Raw genomic sequence first — 27,327 nt, 5'->3', positions numbered from 1 at the left:
CGGGTTGGGAACCCAGATCTCCTGGCTCCTTGCCAGGGCTTTTGCCTCTCCTTCCCTATAGATGTCACTCAAGTCACCTGTCTGTGGCCGCTTCAGTGGATTCTCAAAAATAGGTGGTTAGATCTTGCTTCACCCTCGAAGAAAAGTGATGAGGGTTATAGAGTGGATAAGCTGTTAAGGTGTGGCCTTGCACTCTGGATCAGGGTTCTCCAGGACATGCCTGATACCCCACCTTACAGTATACTTCTTGCTATTAAGTTCCCATTTTCCAAACGCTAGTCATTGAGTTTCTCCATAGCATCCCCAGGTGAGGGAAGCTGGTTGGGTAACTGAATTCATGCTCACTGTGCAGAGTTTGGGAATTACGGTATGGAGGCAGTGAAATGCCATGATGAAGAGGACAGGCCCTGGAACCAGACTCCCTAGGTTCAAATTCAGCTTTCCACCCACCAGCTGTCTGGGGTTGAGCAAATAACCTAACCTCCCTGTGCCTCAGTTTCCTCGTCAATAAAAGGGGAATGATAGTGGTCTCTGCCTCAAAGGTTGGGGTAAGGGTGGGATGTGTTGATGCGTGTGAAGCACTTAGACCAACATCTGGCACTTAGTAAACATAAACTTAATGTTAGATGTTGCTGTTATTAACATATTTCACCAGAAGGTACAGAAGTAATGAATAATACAACTCCTCCCCTTGAGTTTATTCTCCTGTCAAAATGGGACTAAGTACATAAAATGCAACTTGCCCACAAGGACCCATGAAGCGGTGTAATGTGTGGTAAAGAATTTGGGTTCGGGTTCTCAAATCAGACAGACCTGGGTTTCTTTTCCAATTATTTTTTTAAGTTTATTTATATTTGTTTTGAGAGAGAGGGGCTGGGGGGAGAGAGAGACTCCCAAGCAGGCTCCGCACTGTCAGCACAGAGCCCGACGTGGGGCTCAGATTTGCAAAATGGGAGATTATGACCTGAGCCGAAATGGAGTCAGACGCTTAACCAACTGAGACACCTGGACACCCCAGACAGACTCAGTTCTTTCTGATACCGCGCTTGATGGCCGTTTGACCTTGGGCAGTCTCTGACTAGCGTGCCTGAGCCTCAGTTTCCTGCTGGAGAATGGGGAATGTGCCGAACTCCTGTCAGAGTCGTGGAGGGGATGCAGTGAAATACTGCACAGAATACTGCATAGAATAGTGCTTGACACACACAGGAAAGCACTTAGAAACCGGGAGGTGAGTGTCATCAGTTTTCCAGCTCCACAGGCTCTCTGTTCCAACCCCGCCTCCTTTTCCTGACCAGGGAGAAACTGCAGAAGCATGGGGTATGCATCCGGGTCCTGGGCGATCTGCATCTGTTGCCCTTGGATCTCCAGGAGCTGATTGCACAGGCGGTACAGGCCACCAAGAACTACAACAAGTAAGTGTTCAGATTTCCTCTGAGGGACCTGTATCAATCTTGGACTCCCTGCTAGCTTTAAAGAGACGTGCTGGGTCTTTCTGGGTGTGCATTTGGTACAAGAGGCAAAGAGGGGTTTGAGATGCTTAGAGACTTCCTGCATCTGCAGCACAGCCCAGAGATGGTCCTTAATACCATGTTACATGTGCACATATGTAGTTTTTCATTCTCTTCCTTCATGTGTCTATCCCCCCGCAAGATATACATATACATGTATGTTTACATATGCACATGTACATAATAATAATTATTATTTTACTTGTCAGAGGACAGGGCAGAAATGAGGGCTATAGAGTGGATGAGCTGTGGATATGGCCTTGAGCTCTGGATCAGGGTTCTTGAGGACCGGCCCGGACTTGCCAGGACCTGATACCCCACCTTTGTCTACAATGTATCTCTGTCTCTGAAGACAGATCCTTGAAGAAATTTTTTTCCTGTTCCACTCCTTTAACCCATGAATAGGTTGATATTGGGAGGTCACGCAGGTGCAGAGGCGAAGAGAGTTCAGTAATCCAGACTTCATTATGTGTGCCTTTGGTTTATAATATGTGTTTGGCAGTGGATTAGTTTGCATGAGATTTGCCTCGTATTCTACTTTGCTTGTGCTAATATCACAGTAGATTACATCCTCTGAAAGCTGGTTGGCAGTAGGAGGGAGGCTCGTATGTGTCATTTAGTGTTCACCTTGTTACAAAACTAATGACATGGTCATTCTAAGAAAACTTGGAAAACACAATTCATCATCTCACCTTTCAGTGATAGCCATGATTGCCATTTGGTATTTTTTGCTTTTGCAGGGAAGCGGTGCCCTGCAAGCAGTGACTCCAGTCCTTAGTCCCTGTCCTCTGCTAAATTATTCTCGTCTTCCTTTCTCAGGTGTTTCCTCAATGTCTGCTTTGCATACACGTCCCGTCATGAGATCAGTAATGCTGTGAGAGAGATGGCCTGGGGAGTGGAGCAAGGCCTGCTGGACCCCAGGTACCCTTAGTTGTTTAGCGTGGTAACTGGTAGGGAAACCAGGCGTGTACTTCCCGCGCCATGTACTTGGGCCAGGAGTCAAATCGGGGATACATGTGGACAGATTTGGGGCATGATTCACCTGCCCCCCCACCCCTCCCATAGAGTTTAGGATTGGCTTGTTATAGCTCACTTCAGAATTTCTGTGTTCACCAAACACTAAGAAGCCCCAGAAAAATGGTATAACGGATAGCATGTCCGAGGCATTCACTAAAAAATGATGTTCTTACACCTGAAGCTAATATAACACTGTGTGTTAACTGTACTGGAATTAAAAAAAAAAAAAAAAAAATAGGCCTCCATGGGGCGCCTGGCTGGCTGACTTCGTAGAGCATGAGACTCTTGATCTCAGGGTTGTGAGTTCAAGCCCCACATGGGTGTAGATATTACTTAAAAATAAAATCTTTAGAAAAAAAAAAAAAGAAGAAGAAGAAAAAGACATCCTCCTGGCCCTTTGGCAGTGTTTTTCCTAGAATGATTTTTCAGGAACACAGCTTGTTGGGGGGTATAGTCCTTAGGTCTCTTCATATTACAGTTTCACGCAAGACTCAGGTATTTTTCGAAAAGAATATTGTTCCTCATAAATAACATGTGAGATCCTAATTTTCTAGAGCTGGAAGTCATCTAGCCACTTGGTCCCTCTCATGTTATTATTAGTGTAACTTTTGGTAATAATATTAATAAACTAATAAGAGCAAGAATAAAATAACAGCAGAAAGAACCCAGGCAGTGTGTAATGTGCTGTATTTCATTCAGTCATTAATCCCCTGTGTGAGAGCTTTGAGTGTTTTACTCCATTTTATAGATGAGAAAACTGAGCCGAGCATTAGAGTGACCATCCCCCCGGCTAGTCTGCCGGTCAGCGCCAGAGGTGACTCCTTTCTAATGCTGTCTGATTCCAGAGTTCTTGTCCTTTACCTCTAGCATCTGGGATCTTGGGACCCAGGAATTTTCTGGATTCCCTTCTTGGGGATAATTTGATTTACCTGGGAAACTTAATTAAAAATCAAAAAGTTGCTCAGGGAGAATAGAATTAGAAGAAAAGGAGATAGGGTTTTTGTGGGGGCTTTTTGGTGTTTTTCTGTTTCTTGTTTTTTTTTTTGTTTTTTTTTTTAATGTTTATTTATTTTTGAGACAGAGAGAGACAGAGCATGAATGGGGGAGGGTCAGAGAGAGAGGGAGACACAGAATCCGAAACAGCCTCCAGGCTCTGAGCGGTCAGCACAGAACCCGACGCAGGGCTCGAACCCACGGACCGCGAGATCATGACCTGAGCCGAAGTCGGCCGCTTAACCGACTGAGCCACCCAGGCGCCCCTCTTGGTTTTTTTTTTTTAAATGTTTGTTTGTTTTGAGCAAGAGAGAGAGAGAGAGAGAATGAATGTGTGCAAGAGAGCAGGGAAGGGGCAGAGAGAGGGAGAGAGAGAATCCCAAGCAGGATCTGCACTGTCAGCACAGAGCCCGACTCAGGGCTTGATCTCACGAACCCATGAGATCATGACTTGAGCAAAAATCAAGTCAGACACTTAATAGACTGAGCCACCCAGGTGCTCCATAAGGAGACAGATTTTAACATTATTCTATAAATCCTTTTCCTTTCCAACAGCTGGGCGGTCTTTCTGTGCCACATAGTTCATTCATTCAATCAGTCATTTATTCACTCAACAGACATTTTAAAAGTGCCACATAAAGGCCGAGCACATTGTTGTACAGAGGGAGTACAGTGGTAAGAATAAAAATACATATTTCCTGTTCTCAAGGAGCTCTGGTAAAGGAAACAGACAATAATCTATTTTGCACATTCATATACAATTATAATGGTGATAAATGCTATATGAGCATTGGCGTATAGTACAAAAAGAATTTATAGCAAGAGGAATAGACCTGGTAGGAAAGGCTTTGCCAAGGAAATAAGTCGTGAAAGAAGGAAGGAAAAGCAGTAACTGGGGACAGAAGAGGTAATGTGAGGAGTTTGTCAGTTGCAGAAAGGCTGTTAGAATAATTCGGGTATAGATTACCCGGAATGGAACTGGGGATGGGGGGGGTGGTGGAGGAGGAGGAGGAAGAGGTCGAATCGACTGCATGAAGTGTTATAGATAAAATCGAGAGGCCTTAATGGACCGGGTCTGGGGAAAGGATGTGTTATGAGTGACTGCATGGTTTTTGACTTCTGGAACAGTGCAGAGTGGTGCCCTTCCTGTGCCACAGACCCCTGAGGGCAGATCCAGTATGAGGAGGAAGGTCAGGAGTGTGATTTGGGATATATGGTAGATGTAGAACATAGCTCTCAGATCGACAGTTGTGAGGAGGGATGGGGACTGGACATATCAGTGTGGAGGTCATCTGTGAGCAGTTGGTAACCGAAGCAAAGAGGACATGAGTACATTGAGGAGAGTCTAGAGTGAGAAGGAGAGAGGGCTGAGAATGCAGTTCCGAGAAACTCTAAGCTCTGCTGTCTGGGTAGAGGAGAGTGAGCCTTAAGGAGAAAAGAAGATGAGCCGCCAGAAAGGCAGGAAGAAAACCAGGCAGTCAGTATTACAGAAGCCAAGAGAAGAGGGAATTGGTTGGTGCAGGTTGGGAGGGTGGGAGCATTGGTGGGAGCAACGGGGTCGAATCCTGTAGAGAGGTCAATTAGGTCGTGGATTGAAAATGAACTGTTGGGGGGAAAAAAATGAAAATGCTGGTTAAGTTGGCAGAGGGCAGGCAGGAAGATGAGATCTGTAAGAAGAAGAAGGATGTGTGAGTAGATGCACGTGCATTGTAATTTTCTAATTCTTGACTTGTGGGGTGATTTCATAGTTGTTCACAGTATTATTGTGTTTTACAGTGAATGTTTCATTTAAAGAGACAAATGTTGGGGCACCTGGGTGACTCAGTCAGTTAAGCATCCGACTCTTGGTTTTGGCTCAGGTCATGATCTCATAGTTCGTGAGTTCAAACCCCACTTTGAACTTTGTGCTGACAGAGCAGAGCCTGCTTGGGATTTTCTCTCTCCTCCCCTCCCCTGCTCACTTGCATAGTCTCTCTCTCTCTCTCTCTCTCTCTCTCTCTCTCTCTCTCTCAAAATAAACTTAAAAAATAAATAAAGAGACAAACGTTTACGCTGCAAAGAAAGAATGCTATTTAGCAAGTAGATTTGTATGTGTTCACGCCCCGAACTAGAACCTGATCTTGCCTCCTAGTTCAGTGTATTGATATTCAGAACATATTGCTATAATCACTGACCTTTATCTTCTTCTTCTTGCCCCGTAAGTTTTCCCGTATTTGTTTTCTTTGCCCTGCATGGCTTAGTAACTTACCTACATGGGATTAGTCAAGCAGACATGGCATGGGCTGGGCAGGGTCACCAGGGTAAGGAGGCTACAACCTTAGAAAGCTTGGTGTTCTACTCACACTGGGCCAATCAGAGCCCCGGTACACACATACTTTTACAAAGGCCATACACGTTCAGAGATTTGCAAACTACTGGATATATAAAGGTGAAAATTTAGATCTTCCAGGATCCCACCCCAATGTTCCTGGCAATACTTTGATTTTAAATATGTCTTTCTAGCTCTTCCTGTATGCTTAAGTATTTGTGTGTGAGTTTAATCAACGGAGTTGGTTTTTCCCATCAAACTATGACGATGTCTACTACTTGTGAGGGGTTCTGGGGTGTTTGCAGGTACGTCATAAAAAAAAAGTTATTTTTAGTCTTTACTTTTAAAAATTTGTTTGATTTAAGTTTATTTACTTATTATTGAGAGAGAGAGGAAGCGCACAAGCTGAGGAGGGGCAGAGAGAGAGGAAGACCCAGACTCCAAAGCAGGCTCCAGGCTCTGAGCTGTCAGCACAGGGCCCGACGCAGGGCTCAAACTCCCCAGCTGTGAGATCATGACCTGAGCTGAAGTCAGAGGCTTAACTGACAGAGCCACCCAGGCGCCCCTCAAAAACTTTTTTAGCCTATAAGCTCCTCACATTCCGAAAACCAACATGTGTTTATTTCTGAGATCTGTTTTCAGTGATTCATTCATTCATTTATTCAAACACGTATGGAGTCTCTGTCCCAAGAGGGTCCTATGCTGGAAGAGCAAGAATACAGAGATGCGTGTGTCAAGGGGCTTGCCCTCAAGCAGCTCCACAGTGTGGTTCGTGTACACAAATGAGTAATCCACGGTGCTGTGTACCACAGTAATGGATGCACAGGGCACAAGCTGGTGCTGACAAAAGTAGTGATCAGCTCTGGTTGGAGGTTAAGCCAGAGTCATCTTTTTAGAACACAAATCTAGTAATGACATAAGTATTTATAACCAAAGAAATCACACTGAACACTTTGCAACCCGAATCATGCTGTGTTCACTTGATGTTGTAATATGAGCCCTTTTCCATGCCTGTTTGTTTTTTTAATGTTTATTTTTGAGAGAGAGGGATAGAGCATGAGTAGGGGAGGGGCAGAGAGAGAGGGAGACACAGAATCCCAAGAGGCTCCAGGCTCTGAGCTGTCAGCACAGAACTCGACGCGGGGCTTGAACCTACAAGCCATGAGATCATGACCTGAGCCTAAGCTGGTCACTTAACTGACTAAGCCACCCAGGCGCCCCACGTGCCTCATGTTTTCAGTAATTTTTCAAGTTATTTTTAATGGCCGCAGAATATATCTTGCTTTAATTTACTTAATCATTCTAGTTGTTTGTTATGTAGGATGTTTTTAATTTCTCCTTATTACAAATAAGGCTCCAACGAAATCTATAAACTTAACTCTTGTCAGCATTGTAGATGGCTTCTTCCAGATTTGGGTCTGGATGTGTCCATTTCGCCTTATTCTTCTCAAGCCTTTTTTTTTTTTTTCTTTAATATGAACTACTCTAATTTTATAGGTGAAAGTTGGTATTTTACTTTATTTAATAGAGATGATTTCTCGGGGAACCTGGCTAGCTCAGTCAGTTGAGCATGTGACTCAGGGTCGTGGGCTTGAGCCCCACATTGGGTCTAGAGATCACTTTTTAAAAAAATGTATTTCATTTCATTTGACCCTTAAAACAACGTATAAGTAGGTAGGACAGATTTGCCCATTTCAAAGATAAGGGAGTAGAGAAATTACATGGATTATACAGCGTCTCAAATTTCTTAATTAGAGGATTAAGACCATGCTGCTAAGACAGGACTATCAGATTATCAGGGAAATCTGAATTAGAGCCCTTCGTTTTGCAAGTCGTAAGTGAATATCGTTTCCCATATGATGTTACCAAAAAAAAAAAAAAAAAAAAAAAAAGCTCCCTCTGATTTGCAGCACTCTCTCTGAGAGATGAAATGACTTACCCAAAGGCACACTGCTGGTAAGTGTAGAGTCTTGTTTTACATACTCTGCCCAGATCTCTCTTTTTCACCCTGCTCCTGGAAGAATCTTCCCACTAAGAACTTTTACTTGCTAGACCCTTCCCAAGATACAAGTCTTACCACTTAGAGATTCCAAATTCTGCCTCTTGGTGCTTGGCAAGGGCCAATAAACAGTGTTCTTGGACCCAGCAGACACCAGCCTTGCAAATACCCTCTTTCCATAGTGGCGGTCCCCATTCTGTCTCCATTCCGTCACCTTTGTAAATGTCTGTCTGCCTGAGAAAGTAGCTCTTAACAAACACAGGAGGGGTGGGCGTATTGCTGTTCTTTTAAATCCTAAGTAATGTGGATTTTTTGTGGTGTTTCAGGGCCCATAGGACTTAAAAATTTTAAAAGATGTTCTTTATGATAAATTCCAACAATAACAAAAGTACATAAAGATAGTCTTTCCTTCTTATCCAACCTTCCAGAAGTGATCACTATTAATAATATGGTGTGTGTCTTTCTAAACTTTTTCTTTGTAGATACATAGATTCATATATGTGAGTATTTGAGTGTGTGCGTATGTTTTCTGCATTGTGTATTTTCTGAGGCTTGCTTTTTTCAACGTTAGATCTGAGACATCTTTCCCAATCAGTGCATTTAGATTCATACTTATTAAAAATAGTTGTGTTAGTATTGCATCAAATTGCAGGGTCAGATATGTGCATTTTAAAAAACAAGACGTTTTAAGTGAAGGACGTAGTCTCATAGGTGCATCCGATGTTAGGCCTGTAGTGAAATAACCTTGAGCAAGTTATTTATTTTTTCTTAGCCTCAGTTTCCCTATCTATAAAATGAAGATAGAAATACTTTGTGTAGTTGTGAGGACTCAAATCATGCACTCATTTGGATGTTAGGGTCCTTCTGCTTGTATTGGCTAATGGTGTTCTATAAACTGGGAAGCCTTTAGTATGAGTTCACCACGAGAATAATCCAGAAAGAGATGTGTGCTTATCTTTGTCTCTTCCTCACTCACCTTAGTGATATTTCTGAGTCTCTGCTTGATAAGTGCCTCTATACCAACCACTCCCCTCACCCTGACATCTTGATCCGGACTTCTGGGGAAGTGAGGCTCAGCGACTTCTTGCTCTGGCAGGTAAGTCGTTTGCAACCACCGTTGTGTTTATGTCAGCTTGAAAGCCGTGACTGTGCCCACAGGGCGGATTAAGTGGGGCTCATCCCCACCCCAAGCTGTGCTAATACCAGAGCACCGGGGTTGTGGGGTTGGGGGAATCTGGAGAAGTGTATCCAGACTGTGCCTGGGAACATTTGCTGTCCCTTCCTCATCTGTCCCTGGCTTTGCCAGCCTGGGTGGTTCCTGCTGTCTAAAGAGCCTAGAGGAAAATCAAGGCTATCCAGCTGTGGTGCAGACCTCACTTGTGCCCCTGTTCAAAGCACTGGACTTCTGCCCTGTCCCTGAGCATAAGCTGCTGCCCTGGCAATCTAGCAGTTACTTCAGCGCCTCTGAGCTGGAACCTTGCGTGGGGTTCGAGCAGTTCCTCATCTGTCTCCTTCAGACTAATGTCCGCGTCTATGCAAGCACAGTCCACAAGGAATATAAACTCTATGCGGACTCTTTCTTAGGGGCCTGCTGTTGCCTCTCAGCTCCATTACCCCAGTGTAAGTGGTCCCCCCTAAAGCTCACAGCCAAATCAGTTTGCGTTTGCTAGAAAATCCCCATCGTCTGTTAACTTGGCCCCTAAGTGGCACATGACTGTAGGAAGTCCTTGTTCAAGGAGAGGTTGGAGGGACTCCACTTAGAAGCAAGTTCCAGAAATTTTAATGGACTATAGTCTTAAATGATTTAGCTACTGAAGATACTTTCAGCCTTTGGCTTTATTGAAAGAAAGCATGTGCAGCTTACGTTTCTGTGGTCTACTCTGCTGGTCAGATCATGTCTGGAAAGTTTACTCCTGGGCACTGAGTTTTAAAAGACTGCATTGGTAAACTGGAGGACTTAACAGAGCCTGTCAACCTGGATGGCAAGGAATCTGGAACTCATGTCATATATAAGGAATGAGTGAAGGATAGTGGTCTGAAAAAGGGAGGCATGGTGACAGTTTATTCCCTCGGAAAAAAATAGAGTTCCTCCTTTGTGCTGGGAATATGGCAATGGCCACGTCAGAAATAATCCCTGCTGTCTTCAAATTTATAGTTGGCAAAGGCAAACTGAACAAGTCATTACAACCTTGAGGACAAATAACAGGCAGCTGTAATCTAGCCTTCAAATATTTGAAAGAATGTCGCTTTGAAGAAGAAACAAACTTGTTCCAGAGAAAAGACCGGAGACCTTGGTAGAAGTTCCAAGGAAGGTGACATTGGTTTTGCATAACAAGCTGTCTGACAACTCAAATTGTCCCTCTTGAGGCACTGAATTCCTCACTACTGAGGGGATCAAGCAGTGGCTGTCAAGATGTTCCAAAAGGGATTCGTCTATCAGTGATTATTATTAAAGTTCACCCAGCTCTGTAGTCTGTTTTACGTACATGATCTCGTTTAAGTTTCACAGTACTGTAAAAACCAGGTATTCTTATTACCCAGTCTTACAGTCAAGGAGACTGAGGCCCAGAGAGGTTAAGTAACTTGCCTCAGGTCAAATGGATGGTAAATGGTGGAGCTAGGATCCAAAGCCAGGCAGTCTGGCCCCAGAGCCCGTGATCTTAACCACTGTGCCCTGCTCTGCTACTTAAAAATAACAACAGCAGCCACCATTTGTTCGTTGCTGACTTTTATCAGACACCATGTCTCCCAGATGACCTCTAAGGGCCAAGAGCCAATAACATAATCCAGATGTTATTTCATCGTCCTAAAATTGGCTCTTAGAAAAATCCTGGTGGGAATGTTGATCTAGTCTTGCTTTAGTTCTGCCTCGCTGCGGGCAGGTGCCTCAGATGATCCCTCCCCACGAGTGAGGTAAATTGGGGCTGGCAGCGGAGGCAGCGGCAGCTCAAGGTGCCTGTGTCAGCTCATCTCCGGGCTCCTGGGTCATGCTCAGCCTGCTCCTTTGGAAGCCTGACCCAGAGGGTGTTCCAGCAACCTGCTACTAAACTATACTGTCTTCCTTCCCCCGCTTACCAGACCTCCCACTCCTGCTTGGTGTTCCAACCCGTTCTGTGGCCGGAATACACATTTTGGAACCTCTGTGAGGCCCTCCTGCAGTACCAGATGAACCATAGCATGCTCCAGGTAAGAGCTCAGGGCTGGTCTGACTGGATGTGAGAGAAGAAAAGGTTAGCATTGATTGACCACCTACAACTTACACAAGGCACTTGCTACTAAGCGTGTTAGTGACGATAGTAGCTACAACCTATTTACTGTGGTCAGGCACTGTGAACATTTTATAGGTACCATCTTGTTGCATGCCCCCAAGATCCCAGTGACGTAGGTATTATCAGCCCCACTCGTGCAAGTGAATCCATCGAAATTATTTTGTTAAGGACACATAACCAATAAGAGACGGAACTGGGATTCAACTTACACATCTTTAGTCTCTTTGCCACAGAAACCCAGGAAAGGCTTCTCAGGGAGCTTGTCCGTTATTCCCTGACGGTATTAAGCTAATCAAAGATTGTAGAAGTGGGAGTATGCGAGATTCAAGCCTCTTCCAGAAGGGATTAAGGACAAGATAGCACTGTCTTTCTATTATACAAAATTGTGTTCTGCCAAGAGTTGAAGTTCGGCTTTGATCACCAGATCTTGAAACAGGTTTTATTCGGAGGCAGAGTCGCCGGCATCTGATGAGAGTTCTTAATAATCATAATGGGTGTGTGTGTGATGATGGCAGCTAACTTTGAGGGTCTCCTGAGGCACTTCGTTGTTTTCGCGGAAGTTTTCTCATTGAACCCTTCCAGCAATCCCACAGGTTTGGTGTCTTCATTTTCCAAGTATGGAAAGAGAGGGGCAGAGTGACTGTCTCCAGGCCACAGATTTTGGAACCCTTAGCTGGTGCTGGTGCTGGAGTCTAGAGAGATAATGGCCAGGAGGAAACAATGATGTTAAGTCAAGGCTTCTTAATCCTCTTGGAGAATCTGATGAAAACCGTAGACCATCTCCCTAGAAAAGTTGCATAGATCACACCCACCATGTGGCATTTTGCGTAGGATCCTACCTATCACTGAAACACTTAGTTCACATAACCCCTAGAACCTGTCCGTGAATCCCAAGTCCAGAATTCCTGGAATAAGTCCGTCAAATCATGAAGCTTTGGTCATATGCTTCGTCAGTGTTCTCAGAATATGAGGAATTGAAAGAGGAAGTTCTGTTGAAGTAAAAGGAAAAACAACAGTCTCAATTATCCACCCTCGGTGGGGAAGGAGTATCAGAATTTTCTACATGACCAAAGCTCCTTTAAGAACCAAAATTTGTGTCTATCCTTTTTGTTGTTCTATCCTTTTTTGATGGGAAACTTTCTGAAATGTGTCTTGTACATAATCCTTGACACCTATATACCAGGCCCTTGCTAACGATGATGATGATTAGAATAATCACATTCTAGTGATGCTAATAATGATAATGGCAACTGCTGTCTTGAAACACTTCCTTGGACAGCGATGCCCTTGAAGGGGGGACTGTTTGCCCAAGCTAGATGCTCCCCAAATACTTGGCTTTGGGATTTCTTGTATGCTTTTGTACATCTTCCATCTTTTTTTTTACCAGTCAAGAGGCTAATTTTGGCAGCATCCCACCTTCTCTTCCTAGTTACTGATTTAAATCAGGTATAGGCAAGGAAACCAGTCAGTCAAGCTTGTTAGAAATATGTCTATGAAGTAAGAGTAAACGGTCTCTGAAGCCCAGAGAATTCTTGGTGCATGAGCTTTTGCGTATGGATATTCTTATCTCTGGTTTGGCTGTTCAGAACCCTTTTATATAATTTCGGGTTTCTGAGATGCTTTCCCACATGGCTGTCAGAGGACTCAATTTCATTCATTGCATTCTTCTCTAGTGCCTAGTATGTCAGGTACTAGAGAGTCCCTACCTTCGTGGAGCTTATAATCTTACTTGAGGAAGATAATAACCTAGTAAACAAATATGTAAGATTATTTCAGATTGTGATAAAGCCACAAAGAAAGTAGAGTGGTGTGCTAGTAATAAAGAAAGCAAGAGATCCTGAATGGAGCAGCCAAGGAAGTCCTTTCTGAGGAGGTGGTTTTTATGCCATGGTATAAAAGACGAGAAGTAGCCAAATGTGTGAAAATCTGGGGGTAAGGAATTATTCTCTACAAAAGGAACAGCAGTGCAAGGATACGGAGGTTATCAAGTTTGGGTCGTGGAAGAACAGACAGGCCAGCCTGCGTGAGAGAGAAGGGTGTGGGGCAGGCTGGGAGGGAGTCAGGCCTCTGGTTATATAGAGCCTTGTGGGCAATGGCACCACAACTGAAGAATTTCGATCAAAGGACTGACAGGATCTGATTTACATTTTGCAAAAATCACTCAGGATTTTCAGGGAGGCAGGAGTCAAGGACCAAGCTCCTACAGTAGTCCAGGTGAGAGAATGTGCTTCAAGGCGGGGGGTGGGCGTGGCGGGGGGGAGTGATGTAGGGAGGGGGAGGGCTGAGTGGACCGAGATGGGGAAAAAGAAATGTGAAAACAGAAACAAATGAAAGTAACTCTAAGTCAATAATATAACCCGTAGAGAAAATAATTCAAGTTACGTAACCCAAACATAGTTCTCTACCGTACATCTTTAGGGGGATGTATTCTAAGGATAGTACAAACCAAAAGGAAATTTAAACATTATTTAAGAGGTTTTTGTTAGTGATCATGTTGATGATGTAAGTCTGAAACTCTTATGTATCCTGGAGGATAAAACAAATGAGTACAAATATTAATGTTACCAGGAACCAAGACATCTAGGCTTTGGCCTGGGCAGCTGGGGGGGAGAGTTCTGCTGTTTTCTGGGGTGAGGGGGGACATGTTCGAGGACGACTATTAAGAGTTCTGTCATATACCTGTGAATCATAACCGCAAACATTTATTGAGTTCTCACCACGTCAGGCATCCTTGACATAGATTCTATGTAGTACAAGAAGGTAAGATACTGACGTTACTGGTGCAGTTTTTTAAGTGAGGAAACCAAAGTTCTAGCAGAAGTACTGACTGTCCTGACTCTTTAGCAGCCCCTTTGGGGATCCTGGCCAGGCTTTCTCTACCCAGGAGTCCTCAGAGCTCTGTTCCTAGAAATCTTAGCACCTCAGCAGAAGCTGAGGGTAGATTCCAAACTAACAACATCCTCGCCAGTCTGGCCTCGGACCAGGTTGCTGATCTTTCCAGTGTCTCCCTTCTGTGTACCCTGTATTGTATGACCAAACTGGATTCTTCTTCCCGGTTCCTTGTTCAGTTTTCCGCCTCCATGTCTGTGCTCCCGTCCCATCGCCCAAATTCCCACTGTTAAAATCTGAGCCGCCGTAGCTCTAAGCCCAGCACGGTGTGTCTTTCTTCCTGCAGGAAGCCAGGGCAGAGGGCAGGAAAGTGGCATCTAGACCTAGAGCAGCTCACTGGGATGAGCGTACCTGGTGTGTGTTAAGGGACGCAGGGAGTCAGCTACAAGCTGTTTGGGGCCAGACCTTGGTATCTGAGGGGACCTTGGCAGTCTCCAGGTGATCACCCATCGGCCCTAGAGAATGGGGGCTGGCAGAAGGAGCAAATCTTGACTCAGATGCAGTAGGACAGGGAAAACATCAGCAGGGGAGGGGGGCTGGCAGTGCAGAGCCTCTGATCCTCAGTTACAAGCTGCATGGTTGGAAGGTCCATAAGGGGTCACTGAAGTGTTTGTTTCACCTAGTCTGTAAGAATGGTGTTGCAGAAGATACATGTTCCCACTAAACTTCCTTTTTTTTTGTTTTAAGTTTATTCATTTTTGAAAGGGGGGAGGGGCAGAGGGAGAAGGAAGCACAGAATCCGAAGCAGGCTCCAGGCTCTGAGCTGTCAGCACAGAGCCCGATATGGGGCTCGAACCCATGAACCACAAGATCATGACCTGAGCCAAAGTTGGATGCTTAACCGACTGAGCCACCTGGGCATCCCCTCCACTGAACTTCCTTTGGTGCATTTGTCAGAGATAAAACACAAGGCTGAATCAGTCAACTATTTTATTTTTATTTTATTTTATTTTATTTTATTTTATTTTATTTTATTTATTCAGGTAGTCACTATCTTCTTCTTAGGAAAAGTTAAAAGCTTGAACTGTCGTCTCAGACATTCCTGTCTTTGAATCATGGCGCTGCCTACTAGTTCTGTGACTGACTGTCACCCTTCAGAGTATCATTTTCCTCCTCTGTAAAACGAGAGGAGTAATGTTAATAATAATACCTGCCTCACTGGTTTGTGATAGGGTTCAGTAAGCTAATACACCTAAAGTACTGAGAGCAGAGCTGGAAAGGAGTTCCTTTTCAGAGAACGGTGGCCAACATCATTCCCCACGTGTGTCTCCGAGCTCTTCATCAGAGTTCTCCTGTCTCCAGAAAAGCCATAGACTCAGGGCACCCTGCTCATCCTGTCCCTGGTACAGTTCCCTAGGCAGGGAGCCCCCGGGGGTGCTTCAGTACATTGTATTTCTGGCAGGGGTAGCTGTCTCAGGCAGCCCTCAGTAATGCATGCCCCGTGCTACTGACCTGGGCATGTCGACTGCGGCAAGTGAGGACTTACGGGAGGACTTGTCATTGGCTAATGAATGTTTTGAAACCAAATGCCTGCAGCCCAGGCCCAGGCAATGTAGTGGAGGACTGAAGGATTTATGTGCTGGGGGGCTATTACATCTTGTTCCCTCACTCTGCTGAGGAGAAAACAAGAGCAGAGAGGCTTAATGCCCAGGAGAGATTTAGATGAATAGGTTAGAACCCCATTTCTCAAAGCAAGCTCCATGGAGCTCTTGCACCAAGACCGCATAAGGTCTGTACAAAAAGTCTCTAAGGAAATTATTAATGCCCTGACTGGCCGTTATACAGGGACAGTGGGCGGTATGGTCAGGGAGAGAGAAATTGACTATTAGGACTTCTTGAGCCCGGATTTTCTGACACTGAGTACCTGAGAAGACTTAGAACACCTCTGAATTGTGCAGGTAGATCCAGAGCATTTGGAGGCTGGACAGACAGGCATCCATATGCAGGCCGCTGGTTCTCCCCTCCACCCCTAGAAAGTGCAGCTTATCCAGAGGCACAACACACGTTTCCCATAGACCTCTCAAGAAGCTCCCGTAATGGAGAAACCAACAGAGGGAACTTTATCCCTGTGTGTAACCTAGGCCAAGTCCCTCCCCACTTTGGCCTCAGTGTCCTTGTCTGTACAGTGGGGAGGTGGGACAGAATGTCTTAAGGATCTCCCCTGGCTGTGTCATCTTAACAGTGAATCACTGATTCCTGGCAGTTAGGGGCCAGGCTCTCCCTTGACTGCAGTCTCTTCCTTCCCGGCGCTCAGTCTGGAGCTTGCCATTCAGAAGAAGCCTGTGCCTCACACGGTGACTTTGCTCACAGCATGTTTTCCTCCCTCTGTGGCCGGGTGCTCCCCTCCTTTCTGGCTTGCCGGAACTTACCTATTTAGCTCTGGCTGCAAGCAGTGATAATGGAAGAGCAGCTAACCATCGATGCCAGCCGCGGGTCAGGCGTTCATTTCCTCATCCTTCCTCAGATTGCCCATTGTGCAGAGGACTCACTCCGGCCTGGTCAAGCTCTTCAATCCATTCCGTGTGTCTTTGCCACTATTCTCACTGACCGATGCCCGACCCGCCCCCCCCCCGGCCCCCGCGCCCCGGCACCATGCACCCCACCTTTATCCAGATCCTCCGCGTTGGTTCATGTCCAGCTCGGATTCTGTCTGTCCATGAGGCGTCACTGTTCCTTGACCCCCATCAGCCACAGTGTCTCTCTTTGAGCTACGTCGCCCTTTTTCTTGCTTCTCTGATGACCCTTACACATTCTACCTAGTATTATGGGACTTTGTATGTAGATCTGTGTCCTCATCGGCCCACAAGCACGTGGATTGCTGAGACCGTATCTTGTACGTCACACACTAGTAAGGTCCTGTATGCAGGACCCGGGTTTCCTCCTGACCAAGGCCAGGAAGAAGCCCTTCCAGCAAGACGGGAGGCATTCACAGCGACCTCTCAAACCCATTTTAGTCTTTGTAGCTCCACATGTGAGTTCATCACCCTAACAGAAGAGTACCCTTGGATGCCTGGGTTCATACAGGACCCTAGGGAGGGATTTTCCAGAATTTCCACTTGTCATCTTTATTCATGCAGTAAATCTTTGTTGCTGAGAGACTCTAGCAAATCACTTCCCCACTCTGAACTTCCAGGTCCGTCTCCAGCAGATAAAAAGTAGCTCCCGTGTGAGGGTCAAGTGCTTGTGCACACGTAAGATATTCTTTAAAGGGGGAAGACAGAGCAATCCAGGTTTACAGGCTGAGCAGGACACAGACAGGTACACAAATACGGTAATACAAGGTAGACTGTGGTAAGGGTCATCAGGGTATGAAATGCCAGGTCGGCAGCAAAGTGTAGTTTCTCACACATGGAATAGGTCTGGCAGAAGGAGCTCTGGTGCAAAGGCTCTGCGGCCGGTTAGGACAGCAGGAGCAGAGCCCATCAGTGAGGCACAGCAAGGCCTTGGTTCTGCTCCAAAGAGATTTTCCCCTCTCCGGGAGCATCTCCCCTGCCGTCCTGGGATCATCTGGCCGGCCGATTAAGTATTTCACAAGTACAGGGCACCCAAGTGCCGGAGAGGAAAAGCCACACAGTCTCTGCCTTTTAGGAGTTTGTCTGAAGATACATAAACATATGAGAAGTGCTGCCAGGGAGCACGATCGCCTGTGTGAGAGCTGGTTCCAGGAGTCCAGGGTGCTCTGCCGAGCCTTCAAGTGCTGAGTTTCTAACAAAAAATGGACTATGGACACTAAAACCTATTCTACTAGGCAGAAAACAGCAAGTGGCTTAAGAGAGCGGAACCCGTTTCTCACAGTGTTCATAGGAGGATCATTTGCTGTAAGAGTCAGGCCAGTCTCTATACAGGAGGCAAGTTTGGAGCCAAACTCTGAAAAACAGCTTAGGGAGCTGGGAGGACGGCACCTTTAGAGTGACCTGGGAAGCCAAAGGAAATGACCCAGCGGACCTGCCCAAGGCAGGAATAGAGCCCTCCCAGCAGCAGAGAATAGACAATAACTTGTGAAATTGCTGTTTCTGTTTGAGAGCCTGCTAATATGCTAGAGAGGGTTTTGCATATATTATCGCTAATCCTTAAAACTCTTCAAGGTAGGCACATCCCCCACTTTATAGATGAAGAAATGAGGTTAGGAGAGGATTTGCCCAAAGCCACAAAGCTAGTTTGTGGGGGAACCAGAAGTCAGACTCCTATTTGCCTGGTTCCCTTCCAAGCGTGAACCTGAGAAGAATTTCAGGAAATACAGAGGCTCCCACCCAAAACAAACCAAGATGGACCCAGAACCCCCACGGCCGTGCTTATACATCATGGGCACCACCTCTGCACACCTACTCCCAAGCTTTTCCAAATCCGGTACAAACTCCCCATTGTTCCGCTTAGCTTGGCCCGCCTGGTGCCCCACCCCCTACCTCCTCCATCCCAGTTCACTCACACCTAAAAAATGATCTCCCAATCCCTGCTTTTCCTCTAGCAGAAGGCCCGAGACATGTATGCAGAGGAGCGGAAGAGGCAGCAGCTGGAGAGGGACCAGGCCGCAGTGACAGAGCAGCTGCTGCAAGAGGGGCTCCAGGCCAGTGGGGACGCCCAGCTCCGACGGACACGCTTGCACAAACTCTCAGCCAGACGGGAAGAGCGGGTCCAAGGCTTCCTGCAGGCCTTGGAACTCAAGCGGGCTGACTGGCTGGCACGTCTGGGCACTGCATCAGCCTGAGTGGGGCTGGCCTCCTGCCACTTTGCCCTGCCCTCTGCCTCCAGGGCCCCACTCCCCTTTCTTTTCTTGGTGAAAGGCACCTCCTTCCTAAGGATGAACTGTGTTTCCTTTACTTTGCAAGGGAGCCCCAGAGGCCAGGTCTGCTGGCCAGAGATACGCCTTTTGGACCGCCCGGGACAGTGGCCCCTGGGGAGGACTGAGGGGATGGTCTCCCACAAGTACACTAAACCCAGCTCTGGTCACCTGTAGCTTTGGAGAGCAGGGAGCCCCAGTTCTTCGCTGCCCGCTCCTTCCGCCTCTGCCACCTCTACCTGTGTTCTAGATGCATTTCACTTTTCCACCAGCACATCCTTCAACATAACAGAATTTCAGGGAGGAGGTCTCCCCAAAACCCTGGCCCTTTACCCATCCGTCTTAGCCTTCCACCCGACTTTCACAAAAGATTTGGCCCCACCTTGGATCTGCTGGTAAATAGCTAATAGGCAGCCAGCGTTATTTGGGCAAGGGAGGGGAGGGAGAGACAGAAAGAAAATTTGCCCATCTGCTGCTCCTCCCCCTGGGCTCTCCACCTGGGATTTGCTATTGAATCTCTACCCCCTCCCACCACACAGTGCTGATTGCTCACTGAAAGGCTCAGCGCCCCCAATGGCGCGCAGAAGCCAGGCGGGTGATTACAATCCAATTACCTATTGTCGACTCAGCCCACACAAGCTTTTCTCCTCCTCTTGCAGGGCACGGGGCCAGGCTCCACGCCCCTGTGCGACCAGCCCCCTTCGTGGCCACAGGGTAACAGGAGGGCCTCTAGGCCCTGGTGAATCTAATCCACCACAGGCCTCCTTCCCCGGAACACCTCACAGGACCCGGAGCAAAGGAACAAGCACTTCTCCCAACTGACTGACGCCTGTCCTCACCATCTCAGACTCTGCTTCCCACCGCCTCAGCCTTTGAGGCTTCTCTTGTTTTGGACCTGGCCCCTTAAGTCCCCCCGAGACGATTTATTCTCCGCGTGGCAGAGTCTCAGCTTGTTAGGGCCAGGGCTGCCCAGCAGGGAGAAGGCCAAGTCAAGGGCTGTGTCCTCTCCCTGCCAGGCCTTGCTTCGGAGCTGCTGAGAGGATTAGTGCCTTTGAAGAGCTGTCTGCCTGAGCAACTCTGCTTCAGGTGCCTGGAGCAGCAAGCACCAGCCTTTAACACTGACCAAACACCACTCCGTTTAGCCTTCCCATTTCACTTTCTGCGAACTGTTTCCCCAGCACCTCCCTCTAGGGGAGAGGTGGGGTCTTGCAAGCAGTGCTCAGAGCATAGTCTTTAACCCCCCACTGCCCTGTATTCCAGTCTCCTCTTCCCCTTCCTGTGCCAGTATACCTGGCACAAGAGACCCCTTGGCCATCATCCCTGCTCCCAGAATCAAACAAATGCCAGACACTGCGATTGAGAAGCCAATCAATGCACCCTTTGGCAAGCCCCCCCCACACACCTGGCATTCCCCACAACCAATCCCTGGCACAGGGTTCCCAGAGAGCAGGTGCTGTACATTTTCCAGCTTTACAATGGGGCTGTTGACAGCCTTAATTAGGGAGGCATGAATTATGCGGCTATAATGCAGAGCCCTACAATTAAGGCGGGAATGAGGGGCTGGAGGCAACAAACGGAATCTGCCCAGTGAGCATGGCTATTGAGTCCTGTCTCCGTTCTGTGTCCGACTTGCCCCAATATGAATGGGGTACAGATGATTAACGGAGCTGGTATCTCTTTGGCCTTAGGTCCTGTATTCTGAGAAAGAGACACAGAGTGGGATGGGTAGGGGTGGAGGGATCACCACTGCCAAGGAGCAGGGGCTGCAAACAGTGGATATGAACTCATTGTGATTGTTTTCTACCGGTAGGATTTGTACAAACCGGCTCATCCTTTGCCTCAAGAAACTAAGTGGGACCTATTTAAATGTCTCACCTGTGAGCCAATCCCCCACTTGAGGATATTTATTGTGTTCTCGTGTTCTCCTGGGTTTCAAATAGAATTTTAAACATTCTTAGATGTATAACTTGTTTACAAATAGTACAGCAGAGGGAACACCTTGTTTTGCGGCTGCAATGGCCTGCCCTCTCACAGGTGCGCTTGGCGACCTCCAGAATCCTCAGCTTTGGGGGCGCGTGGGGTGGGGGAGCCAGTGGAAGAGCCCTTTGCCATCGCAACACCTGTTCCTCTACTTGTTTCCTAATCCCCGGACTCTCTCCTCCACCCTCCTTGTCCTCGCGCAAGTAAGAGGAAGCCAGCCTGCCAGTGTGGAAGGAGGGATTTCGCCAGCTGCGTTTGCAGCGCCCAGGCTTGGTGGCCGCGTCGGGTGGGGGCAGCTGAGCTTGATGTCTCCGGAGCGGGTGGAGCATAGGGGGAGGGGAGTGCTGGTAGGCCTAGGCGGCTGCTTTCCGTCATTCTGTGGCGGGGTCTTGAGGTCCGCGAACACAGGGACCTAAGGGAGCCACCCGACAGGCTTTGGGGTGGGGGGGCTTCCTTGGCATTTGGGGAGGCGGCTGAGAAACGGGTGCTGAAAGGACAGCTCCTACCTGCCCCACTGCGCCCGAAAGGGACCTCGGCGTGTCAAGTCTCCCCCTCGGACCCCCACCCCACCTCGAGTGGACCGCCTTCCAGGTGAGGAGCACGAAGGGATTCCTTGGAGTGGCAGCTTGGAAGGATGCACGTCCGGCTGCGCCAAGCTGGCTTCCCCGCTCTTTCCCCACTTCAGCGTCAGCCTTGGCCCTGGGAATTGCAGCCTGTGCCTCCAAGCCGCGCGCTTCCTCCCGCCTCCGGCGGAGAAGGGTGGTGCGGCCAGGCCTCTAAAACCCTTCTTCTGGGGCCCCCAGCGGGAACAGGAAGGAAAGCGGCCGAGATGCGCCCTAAGTGTCGCATGGCTTGGAGAAGTGGGTAGCTTGGTTGCATAAGGTGGAAGGAACTTGGTAGTTTGCAAGAGCCAGCTCTTGGCGGGAGCCGAAACGCAAAGCCCGCCGACTCACACACGCTCCCCCCCTCCTCGTTTATTGCCTTCGACGCGCGCCTCCCCCACTGCGCCCCCACCCCCTAGGCGCGCCGCCGTCTCGCGCGCCCTCCCCCCCCCCCCGTACCCCCCTCCTCACTCCCTCCAGAGGAGGTGAGTTTAAACCCCGCCCACGTGACCCCAGCTGGGCCAATGAGCGGCGGCGGGAGGTGAAATCCGGTTCTAACCGGTCCGGGGCTCCCAGCGCTATAAAAACTTTATAAACCCCCCGGAGCCCGAGCAGTGTGAAGAAGAGGAGGCGAGAACGACCTCCGGACCGGCCAAAGCCCGCGCGCCGCTGCATCCCCGCGTCCAGCGCCTACGTCCCGCCGCCGTCGCCACCATGCCCAAGAGAAAGGTACGTGGCGCGAGGGCCCTCAGGCGCTGGGCCGCCACTGCCGCCGCCACCACCGCTGCTGCCGCCGCTGCCGCTTCCCCGGCTTTGGGGCGCGAGGATCGGCACCGGTCCGGGACAGGCTCAGGCGCCCTACACAGGAGCTCGAGACGGTGTCAGGCTGCCCCGGGCTAACCCTGCGCGGCTCGGCTGCCCGCGGGCGCCAGAGGCCATATTGGAGGAGCGGCGGCCGCGGCGGGAGGAGCCATGTTGGCGGCTGTTTATCCCACTCCCCTCGGGCTCGACGTGCCCGCCCCGCGCCCCCTCCCCCATCGCCATGCCCCCTCCCCTCCCCGCGGGCGGGCAATTCAAACCCGAAAGGGCGGGAAGGCGGCGCTCGGGTTTGGCGGGCGGGGGAGCGCGCTGCCGCCAAAAAACCGCCGCCGTGAGGGGGCGGGGCCCATGTCCCTTGGGGCGGGGCTTCGCAGTGTGGCCCCGCCTCCGCCCACGGCCCCGGCGCACGAGACTCGCGCCGGTGCGCGCCGCTGCCGCCCACGAGTTCCCCCGGCTGCGCGCGCCTCCAGTCTCCCGCCCTCGACGGCTGCTATGGTAACGGCGCCCGGGCCCCGCCTCCGGAGGGGTTTGTTTGCACCATCTGCAGCTGTTGCTTCTCCCTGGCGCGGCGGCGCGGGCCGCGCTGCTCCGCGCTTCTCGCTCCGGTTTAGCGCGCGCCGCCCGGGGCGGCTCGACGGAGACTCTGGGCAGGCTGGGGCCCGGGTACCCGCTGTCCCTGCGCTCTCTGGGCCACTTCGGGCGCGACGCTTACACAGAAGAGCAGTCCCCTCTCCGAGCACTTCGGGCAGCGTCACGGGAGCTGGGGATGCTAAAACCGGAAGATTTGCGTGTCCTAGAGAAGTTGTGCGCAAGGCTTTCCCTTCACTTCTTTCCTTTGGGATAATTAAGCTTAGAGAGTCCTTAAGAATGGCCTCAGAAGCTACAACTTTCTTAGGTCTTGTTTGTTTTTTATAGGCTGAAGGGGATGCTAAAGGAGATAAAGCCAAGGTGAAGGATGAGGTAAGTCTTTCTTCGTCTCTTTTCTGGAGTCTTAAAGCCTTTGGGCTCCTTTGCTTAACCATACCCCTAGTGCTGAATTACCCTAAGCTCCCTCCTTTTCTGTCGTCTAGAACAAACGGATTTTTTAATCTTAATAGTTTTTCTTGAGTAGTTCAACTGCCCTATTTCTAACTTTTTTTATTTTCGTTATCTTAATAGCCACAGAGAAGATCTGCAAGGTTATCTGCTGTAAGTGTCTGCTGTTAAATTATCGTGTTTATCCCTGCAACTAAAAAAGCACTAAGAACAATCTCCTTTTGTGTCCCATGGGTTTGGGTCAGTGGCTGGTTGTGAATGATCCGCTCTATTGTGGACGCTCACCCATTTGATACATTTGCTGGTTCTGAAATGCTGATGGCTGTAGCGAGAGCGGGACACTTGCGTGTGTTAGTTAAGTGGGTTTCTGAAGACCGGATATTCCAGCTGAAAGCCAGCCTGAAAAACTTAACGAAATAAGAGAAACTTCTGTGCCAGTGGTACCGTGGTTTGGGGATGGGTTGTCTCTTTGGTCCACCATACTAATAGTGTCGTCTTCTTTTTCTGAAATAAAAGAAACCTGCTCCTCCAAAGCCAGAGCCCAAACCTAAAAAGGCCCCTGCAAAGGTGAGTGGAGCGGAGACACCAGATGGCTTCTAGGTGTTGCAGAACGCTGTGCAGTTTCCCATGTTGCCGACAGGAGTACTGCTGTAGAACGGCGTCCCCTTTGGCACAAACCTGAGCTGTGAGAAAGTTAATTTGGACGGGGCATTAAAATTATGTCGGGGGGCGGTCTCGGTGGCTCAGTCGGTTCAGCGCCTGACTCTTGATTTCGGCTCAGGTCACGATCTCACAGTCACGAGATGGAGCCCTGCGTCAGGCTCTGCGCTGACAGTGTGGAGCCTGCTTGGGATTCTGTCTGTCTGTCTCTCTCTTCCCCACTCTCCCCTTCTCGTGATCTCGTCCGCTCTCAAAATATTTTTTTTTTTTTTTAATAAAAAACGTTGGAATTGATCATTTTCACCAAGTGAGGTCTGTCTTTCAGTGTCTTAATTCAGCATCATGGTGACACACCATTAATGGATCTTCTAAATTGTTTGGCTAGCTTGCCTTATTCCTGACGTTTGTAATGTTTTCTAATCAAGAACTCTTATCAGAATAAAAATACGTGAACAACAAGAGTCAGGGAGAATGTCCTCCATTTAGAGGAAATTGTACATTTGAAACCCAAGTATTTAAAAAAAAATTTTTTTTTTTTAACGTTTATTTATTTTTGAGACAGAGAGAGACAGAGCATGAACGGGGGAGGGGCAGAGAGAGAGGGAGACACAGAATCGGAAACAGGCTCCAGGCTCTGAGCCATCAGCCCAGAGCCTGAGCGGGGCTTGAACTCATGGACCACGAGATCGTGACCTGAGCCGAAGTCGGACGCTTAACCGACTGAGCCACCCAGGCGCCCCGAAACCCAAGTATTTTTATTTACTTAGTTATTTTTTACATCCACATAAAGACACATATACTTAAAGACCACAGTAAATGATAGATAATTTGGCCTTACCAGTGCGGAGGGGTTTATAGGTTTTGTGTGTGTGTGTGTGTGTGTTATCTTTTGATAAATAATCCTACTTCTTAACAGAACTTTACAGACAATACCCTGCTAATATGAAGTTAGAAGAAACTGCTGTTTTTTTTTTTATCTCCCTCCCCTTTTTAGAAGGGAGAGAAGGTACCCAAAGGGAAAAAGGGGAAAGCTGATGCTGGCAAGGATGGGAATAACCCAGCAGAGAATGGAGATGCCAAAACAGACCAGGTATGCCTGCCGTTTCACTTTTTGTTAAGTCCGCTCTGAATCCGTTAGTGATCCCAAAAGCTTTTATGGCCTTTCTTCTGTGTCTCTCACTTGAAGTATGCTTTTCAGTCCAGAGAGTTCGCTTATGGTTTTTCTCTTAACTTAAATTCTGGATTCTTAAAACCTTTGCGGTCCAATAAAGGGCACTGTAGTGTGAGATCCTTGTCCTAAGCTCCTGCTACACCGTAGAGTTTTCAAGCTGGGAATAAACTCTAGTCTTCTAATGTGCCCCCTTTCCCAATTTTACAGTAAGGTCCAGAAGGAAAGTTACCTACCAAGGTAACCAAGGATCTAGACCCCAAACTTGGGCCTGGGAGCAAAGTGATGCTAGGGATGGAATGTGAACGCAACTAGTTTTGCAATCTACAGGTGGTAATGTTTATTAATCTTTTTCTTCCAGGCACAGAAAGCTGAAGGTGCCGGAGACGCCAAGTGAAGTGTGTGCATTTTTGATAACTGTGTACTTCTGGTGACTGTACAGTTTGAAATACTATTTTTTATCAAGTTTTATAAAAATGCAGAATTTTGTTTTACTTTTTTTTTAAGCTATGTTGTTAGCACACAGAACACTTCATTGTTGTTTTGGGGGAAGGGCATATGTCACTAATAGAATATCTCCGAAGCTAGATTGATTCAAGGGGAAAAACATCATTCCCTTCTAGTTCTGAGAAACTTCCTCTTGGTTCCCAGGAGGAGCAATTCCTTGATGTTGACACACATTAGCCACCTTGGCACAAACGCCTTGTAGGGTGGAAAATCTAAAATTCATTTTTTATGTCCTTTTCTCCCTCTGCCTTCAACATAGACTTGACTCCCTTAAACCCAGAGACCTGTTGGAACCTGACCCCAAGAAATGGTTCCCAGTATGTCAGGCAATCTGGACTTTACAGTGTCACCATGGAGATGGCATCCCTCAAAAGAGTTCCTTTTTTAGCTTGTGGAGCTTCAGATTGATAATTCTGCCATTTTCATTTCATTTCCTGAAAGTCAGGGTCGGCTTGTGAAAAGTTGTTAAACAACATGCTAAATGTGAAATGTCAACCCTCACTCTAAACTTTCCCTGTTCAGAGCATCAAATGAAGATTTCATTGGGTTTTATAGTGGCTTTCTGATTTTGGTAGTCCATTGAAGAAGGGAGTTTGAAAGTTGTTGTATACTGTTAACGATTGTCTGCCCATGTCCTGCCTGAAATACCATGATTGTTTATGAAAAGTATCTTTAATAAAGCTGGATACAGTTTGGCTTGGAATGCTGCCTCTAATCTTTTCCCAGGAGTGGGGGAGCCTGGTTTCTCCAGGTCTCTCGGGACAGGATGCATTCTGGTGTGAGGTGTGGAGGTTTCAGGGATGGCCATTTCTGGTTTTGAGACCGTCTGTAGGTGGAGAGCACAGTGTTAGGTGGAGTTAGGAAAACTCCCTGCAGTGGACTGGGGGTGAGTGGCTGGGAGCAGAGGAGTGATTTCTGTACTTGCTTCTGAAGCGTATTTTTAAAGGCAGAGTTTTGGATAGAGCGGAGGTTGTGGCCTGGTAGCTGACAGCAGAAGAGCCTTTCCACTTCATTCACATTTAAAGTCTCTAGAATGAGAAAATGAATGGGTCCGGCTCTAGTCCTTGTGTCGGGGAAAAGTGCTTCTGTGTCTATACACAGCTGGCCATTGGGTGTGTAAGACCGATCATGACATTCTGTTCGTAAACAGACCTGCAAGTCTTCTGGGACTTCTTAAATTCGTGTCCTTGCTGGTGAACTGCTCTAGCTCCAAAAACAGATGTTAATGAGGACTTTTCGGATTGCTTCAGCTTAGCGACCCTGCAGAGAACCCCTTTCCTCTTGGTGACCTAGCAAGAAGATAAATTGTTGCTTGCAGTTTGAATTCACTTTCACAGGTCACCTCTATCGTTTGGGGGAAATAAAGTAAATTGGAGACTGTAAAAAAATATCTTCGATTGCTTTGTGTATCCCCTTAGTCAAAAGAGTAGAGCTATCCTATTAAGCTCTTCCTTGGTAAATTTTTGTGTATTACCTCCAGTCATCGGTCTCGGGATGCTTGTGTAATGCAAGTGTTAACTCTTTTTATGAGTGAGGAAATGAGCTCGGGTGAAGAAACTTGTTCAGGGTTCTGTGTACATAGAGTGAGTAGCAAAAATCTGGATTCAACCCCCCAGCTTTATTTAAAAATAACTTCTGACTTCTTTTTGGAGGCATCTTTTGGATAAAGTAAAATTTGTCCACCTGGGCAATTTGCAGCCACTTGCTTTCTTTATTGCTGAAATAGTTCTAGGTTATAGATTCCTAATTCTTATTCGGGAGGTGTTGTCTTCCAGGGTGGAACGTGACTACTATTA

The 27,327-nt window shown here is 47.8% G+C and overlaps 1 protein-coding gene across 3 annotated transcripts in view; it reads left to right on the top strand.

The window, feature by feature from the left end:
* The window catches only part of DHDDS (dehydrodolichyl diphosphate synthase subunit), a 33,829-nt gene extending 7,603 nt beyond the window's left edge, over positions 1–26,226 (top strand). For 2 of the 3 annotated variants that reach the window (XM_060624451.3, XM_060624452.3), the window contains exons 5-14: positions 1,296–1,412; positions 2,328–2,429; positions 8,807–8,921; positions 10,904–11,011; positions 18,449–22,071; positions 23,077–23,121; positions 23,320–23,349; positions 23,713–23,763; positions 24,851–24,946; positions 25,386–26,226. In XM_060624451.3, the coding sequence (XP_060480434.1) occupies positions 1,296–1,412; positions 2,328–2,429; positions 8,807–8,921; positions 10,904–11,011; positions 18,449–18,688 (682 nt within the window). In that variant the 3' untranslated portion in view covers positions 18,689–22,071; positions 23,077–23,121; positions 23,320–23,349; ... (1 more) ...; positions 24,851–24,946; positions 25,386–26,226. The remainder of the gene's footprint in view (positions 1–1,295; positions 1,413–2,327; positions 2,430–8,806; positions 8,922–10,903; positions 11,012–18,448; positions 22,072–23,076; positions 23,122–23,319; positions 23,350–23,712; positions 23,764–24,850; positions 24,947–25,385) is intronic. The other variant, XM_060624453.3, reaches the window with a different exon arrangement.
* The last annotated feature ends 1,101 nt before the right edge of the window (positions 26,227–27,327 follow it).

Source organism: Panthera onca, chromosome C1 (genome assembly GCF_046562875.1).
Source record: "Panthera onca isolate mPanOnc1 chromosome C1, mPanOnc1 haplotype 2, whole genome shotgun sequence".
NCBI lineage: Eukaryota > Metazoa > Chordata > Mammalia > Carnivora > Felidae > Panthera > Panthera onca.
The sequence above is the reverse complement of the archived record's forward strand: the minus strand, read 5'-3'. Positions and strand labels throughout refer to the sequence as shown.